The sequence below is a fragment of the Nelumbo lutea genome, chromosome 3 (assembly GCF_056320005.1).
Source record: "Nelumbo lutea isolate HS-2025 chromosome 3, American lotus-T2T, whole genome shotgun sequence".
NCBI lineage: Eukaryota > Viridiplantae > Streptophyta > Magnoliopsida > Proteales > Nelumbonaceae > Nelumbo > Nelumbo lutea.
The window spans coordinates 23850131-23856258 of NC_142686.1; the positions used below are offsets into that span (position 1 = coordinate 23850131).

At 41.3% G+C, this 6128-nt stretch overlaps 1 protein-coding gene across 1 annotated transcript; it reads right to left on the reverse strand.

Annotated features, from left to right (window-relative positions):
- Positions 1-4439: 4439 nt before the first annotated feature.
- Positions 4440-5723, reverse strand: LOC148863645 (uncharacterized). The gene has a single exon (XM_088976273.1). It carries the CDS (start codon positions 5721-5723, stop codon positions 4440-4442), a length of 1284 nt encoding a protein of 427 aa, XP_088832399.1.
- Positions 5724-6128: the final 405 nt, after the last annotated feature.

Below are 6128 nucleotides of genomic sequence, written 5' to 3' on the forward strand. Positions count from 1 at the left end.
GAAAAATTCTCTACCAGTTCAATTAAATATTAAATCCAATTAGAAATCTGTTACGATCTATTGTAGCAATGGGGTGATTTCAATGTTATATTTAAAAAAAATTAATTGAATCATAAATAATTCAAATAAATAACGAAAGATAATTTTGGAGATTTAAAAAATTGGGTAAAATATAAAAACTCCACTAAAATTTATGATAATCATAAAAACCTTCTCTTTAGTTTGACTTTAACAAAAACCTCTTCTAGACTTAAAAAATTTGACAAAAATCTTTCTTCCGTTGCTGGCTCAGACAGTAAACGTTAAACCGGTGCACCGTTTTAAGTTAGTCTACATATATTTTTATTGAAATCCTCCGTTTGAAGATGAGGAACGCAGCTCTTTCATCTTTCATCCAAACCCTATTGGTTCAAAAAAGAGTAATCCTGAAAAATTTGTCATTTTCTTATTCTTTCTTTGTTGTTTTCTTCCTCCTTACTCTAGTCAGGTAAAAAAGCAACATTCGATGCTTAAGCTTATTCTTGCTTGGGACAATGGGAAATGTCTCAACCAAACCAGTCAAGGAAGCTATGCTGAACCCTTACCATCTACAGTCAAAGAGCTCGTGCCTAATGGGAATGAGGGTTCATCATCTACAGTCATGCTTGGTCCATCACCGGTCAAGGAAGCTAATGGGAATGTTTCTTAGTCCATCACCAGATGCAAGGGCATACCAGGGAGGAAGAGAATTTTCTTCGAACTTCCCCTCAAATCCTTGGACGACTTCTAAAAGTTCTACCTTTTTGGCGGGGTATGTTTCTCTTTATCTCTCTTACTCTGAGCTCCCTTGTAGGCCATGATTACAGAGACCAATCTCTCCAATGGTTTTGTTGATGGAACAGAGAACACTCTGACCAGACTGAAACATTACGTCTCCGTGAAAAACCTCGAGGACCCCAGATGGGAAAATTGGTTTTTTTGAAAAGGGTCCCAATTTTCTGCGAGGTTTGGAGATTGGTCATAATGGGTTTCCGTTAAAACCGCCAAGAAATGGAAATTCATGTGCTCAAGAGCTGACTCTGAGCTACCTGTGTGATAATTCTAAAATGGATTTTCAAGACAGAGAGATTTCTGGGAAGAATTTGTTGAGTAATTTGGAGAAAGGGAGATAAAAGGGAAAGGAAGTCGTTCCGGAGAACTAGAATGAAGAGGATAGATGGGTAGAGAGGGATTTTCTGCAGTTGAACGATGCTAAGGGAGCAGGGTCGAGGCGAGAGTTCGAGGAAGAGGAAATCGACATAGACAAGAGGGAAAAGTGAGAAAATTTGTGGAAAATTCTGTCTCTCCATTATGCAACATACATCCTATACATATACAACTCCTATCTGAATTTAGGAGATTCAGTTGTAGTGGAAACTACCGGCCAAAGAAATCTAGAGAACTCCTAATTATAGCTAGCGAAAGAAACTAAATACATTCCTAAATACATGCATGGACATTCCTAAAAATGTGCCTCCCAATATTCCCCCTCAAATTGGCGCATGAAGATTTTAAATGTCCAATTTGCCAAGGAAATATGCGAATCTCTCTCTTCCTAGTGCATTTGTCAAGATGTCAGCCAACTGTTCTCTGGTTCGAACATGGCGAGTAGTAATACTCCCACGCCGTATCTCATCTCGCACAAAATGACAGTCGACTTCAATATGCTTTGTTCTCTCGCGAAACACTGGATTTGCGGCTATATGCAGAGCTGCCTGATTATCACAATACAAACGCTCAGGTTCAACATGCGCTACTCCCAGGGACAATAGAAGTTTCTTCATCCACTTCAACTCATAGCTTGTCGCGACCATCGAACGATATTCTGCTTCTACAGAGGAGTGAGACACAGTATGTTGTTTTTTCGTTTTCCAAGAAACCGGTGATTGCCCTAGTAGGACAAAATACCCAGTCAATGAACGTCGCGTTAATGGGCAGCTTAACCAATCAGAGTCGCAATAAGCATACAGACGCAGCTCGCTATCAGAATGTAACAATATACCTTGTCCAGGACATCCTTTCATATATCGCACTACTCGTAGAGCGGCCTCCCAATGTTCTTGCCATGGACCTTGCATGAACTGAGCTAGGATATGAACACAATAACACAGTTCGGGTCGTGTGATGGTTAAGTATATCAATCGTCCCACTAATCGTCGATACTGATTTGGATTTTCCATTAGAGCGCCCTCTGCCAATGCAAGATGATGATTCTGTTCAATGGGCACGGATGTTGGTTTGGCTCCCAATAGTCCACATTCCGAGATGATGTCCAGGGCATACTTCCGTTGAGACAAGAATATTCCCTCAGGGCTACGAGCTACTTCAATACCTAGGAAATATTTGAGTGGACCCAGATCTTTCATATGAAAGCATCGATTTAGATACTCTTTGATACAGTATCATTTCCCCCAATAATCAAGTCATCAACATATATCAGCACATGCAAACGAACATTGTGTTTGCAATAGGTGAACAAGGAGTAGTCATGATACGATTGAACAAACCCGAATTGTATCAAGGCCGCTGTTAACTTCGAGAACCAACATCTAGGAGCTTGGCGTAATTCATAGAGAGATTTTTTCAGTTTGCACACTCTTGTTCGATCCTTAGATGTAAAGCCTGGAGGCAACTGCATGTATACCTCCTCATTCAGATCCCCATGCAAGAATGCATTATGTACATCCATCTGATGCAACTCCCAGTTCCTAGTGGCTGCCACGGCTAAGAAGGTTCGAATTGTCGTCATTTTGGCCACAGGAGCAAAAGTCTCATTGTAATCTAACCCCTCAACCTATCTATTCCCGAGAATAACTAGGCATGCCTTATGCCGTTCAACCGTCACATCTGAATTATATTTGATCTTATAAACCCATTTACTCCCTATTGCCTTTTTCCCGGGAGATAGAGTCTCCAATGTCCAAGTACCATTATCCTCCAGAGCCTGGACTTCCTTCTTCATAGCTTCTCTCCATTTCTCACTTTTTATTGCCTCAGAAAAGCTGGTGGGCTCGACTCCTGTAGTAACTACCGCTAAGAAAGCTTGATGTCTAGCAGAGAAGTTAGTACATGTCACATAATTCTCTATGAAATAGGGAGTCGTACCTGAGGACTTTGATTCAGAGTTGGCTTCAGTGTGAATGGGGTCTTTCAAACATCAAGCAGTGTAGGTCACGTAGGGCTTTAACAAAATAGACGGCGTGCGATGTCGATGTCCCCTGCCAAGTTGCTCCTCTGGTACTGTTTGTGGTGCTGGATTCTCACCGCCATTAATTTCCACTTTCTACACACCCCCTCCATCTCCTTGTTCCTCCTCTTGTCCATCATCATTATTTTCAAGGCTCTCCCTATCATTCACACAGATATCGTCTTCGTCACTCCCCCTGTCTTTATTTCTTCTGTGGTTGTGAAAATCATCATCAACCACGACATCAACTGGTGCAATGGATGGGCTAGGCATATGGAAATACATTTTCATGGAAGACTACATCACGGGAGACGAAATATTCACCTCTTTCAACATCATATACGCGCCAACTTTTCTTACCGTAGGGATAACTTACAAAAATACACTTCCTACTCCTCTCTCCAAACTTATCCTTGTCTCGAGGATTCCAATGAGCATAGCAGAGACAACCAAACACTCTCATTTGCTCATATTGAGGTGGCGTCCCAAACAGTACCTCATACGGAGTCTTTCTGCCAAGTACTGAAGAAGGTGTCCTGTTTATTAAGTATCCAGCGGTTAAGACACACTCTCCCCAAAAACAAATGGGCAAAGCTACTTGAAATCTCAATGCTCTCGCAACATTCAAGATATGCCTGTGTTTTCTCTCCACCCGACCATTTTGTTGAGGTGTCCCAACACATGAAGTTTGATGTAGAATGCATGAGTCTCAAAGTATGATCTCAAGCTTTTAAATTCTGTTCCATTATCACTTCGAACAGTCCTAACTTGCTTGCCAAATTGATGTTCTACCATGGCACAAAATTTCTCAATAATATGTGTTGCTTCACTTTTTTTCAAGTAACAAGTAAATCCACGCAACACGAGAATAATCATCAACAATGGTTAGAAAGTAAACAACACTACAAGAGGTTGGTACTTTATAAGCACCCCATGTATCACAATGGATTAGAGAAAAACAATCACCAGCTTTGTGTTTACTTTCAGGAAAATTTTCCCAAGTTTGTTTTGCTCTGTAACAAATATCACATGGTTTATTTCCTTCAGTTCTACTATTTAATTTATCTACTTTAGGAAGAAAAGATAATATCTGTTTAGACGGATGCCCTAATTTGCAATGCCATAACTCCCATTCATTCATACCACTTGTTCTATTTGCCTGAACCAGTGCTACTCCTCTAAAATGATAGACCCCATCACATTGCTCACCCGCTCCAATCAGAATCCTTGAGGTTTAGTCCTGTATCACACACAGCTTGTCAGTAAAAGTGACAGTACAATTTATCTCCTGCAATAATTTTGCTACAGAAATAAGGGTGCAGTTCATCCTTGGTACGAAAAGCACATGATGTAAATAAATATTTCCACCCAAATGTAAAGTCCCTTCCTTCACTGCAGTGGTTTGCTTCCCATTGGGAAGTCCCACCGGACACAATGTAATATTCCGAACATTAATCAATAAGTTAATTTCTCCAGTCATATGGTGCGACGCCCTGGAATCAATTATCCAATCAGTAGAATTTTTCTTACCAGAAAATCTTTCTACTCCACCAGATTTATGAGAATCCAGAATATTAAGAAGTGTTGTCCATTGATCTCCACTCAGCCAAGGAAATCCGCTACGATCATGATCATTCGTGGTTCCAACCTTTTGTCCTCCAGTCTCACTCGCTGCTGCTTGGGCAGCGTTTGCTCTTGCATTGTTCCCTCGTCCACGTCCGCCGGTACCCATGCTCGAACCACCTCGCTCACGACCTACTCCTTTCCTGATTGAGCGTGGTCTATCACCCCACAATTCCAGATGTCCGATGACCTGAAAGCAGTCATTTTCTTCATGTCCAGATTTTTCACAGTGTGTACAACTCAAGTTTTTATCCTTCGTACGTGCAGCAGCTGCTTTCGCACCAGCACCCATATGTACCGCAAATCCCACGGCATCACTTCGTTCTTCTTTGCTCTTGGCTATATTTTGATGCCTTTCCTCTTGAATGACAATTGCATAGACACGGTTCAAACTCGTCAACGGTTCCATGCTCAAAATATTCGAATGCATGGTGCCATACTTTGTATCGTCAAGTTCCATCAAGAACTGATGTACCCTCTCTTCTTCACGCTTCTTTTCAAGTACGGTCGCATTATTGCATTTGCAACCGCCACAACGACATGCGGGTACTGGATCATAATCTACCAGTTCGTCCCACATGAACTTCAGCTTCCCGTAGTAAGCCATCACTGCTTGTCCTTGTTGTTTACAAGTAGCCAAGTCAGCCTTCAATTGATGGACCCGAGGTCCATTCCCGATAGAAAATCTCTGTCGGAGATCCTCCCACAAGTCTTTCATGCTCTCCGTATATGATATAGTAGATCGCAAGGTTGGTTCGATAGTATTAAAAATCCATGCAACCAGCATTGAATTCACCATCCACCAATCTTCGATGTCAGTCGAGTTATCTGTTAGTTTACCCAACTTTCCGTCAACGAACCCGAGCTTTCTCTTTGCTCTGAGGGCGTTCCTCATAGATCTTGCCCATTCCTCATAATTCTCACCTTTCAATTAGACAAGTGAGATGATCATTCCAGGGTTGTTAGACGGATACAAGTAGTATGGCGAGAAGATGGCCATGTCCTTCCCTGCACCTTTTCTGTTGTCTTCATCTCCGCCGAACATGGTGAAAAATCTGTCGATACGCCTTCTGGTTCGTTGATCGACGGGCTATAGTTGCTCTGATACCAAGAGAAAATTTATGAAAAATTCTATGTCTCCAGATACATCGTATACATATACAACTCCTATGTCCGAATTTAAGAGATTCAGTTGTAGTGGGAAACTACTAATTAGAGCTGGCCAAAGAAATCTAGAGAACTCCTAATTACAACTAGCGAAAGAAACTAAATACATTCCTAAATACAACATTCCTAAAAA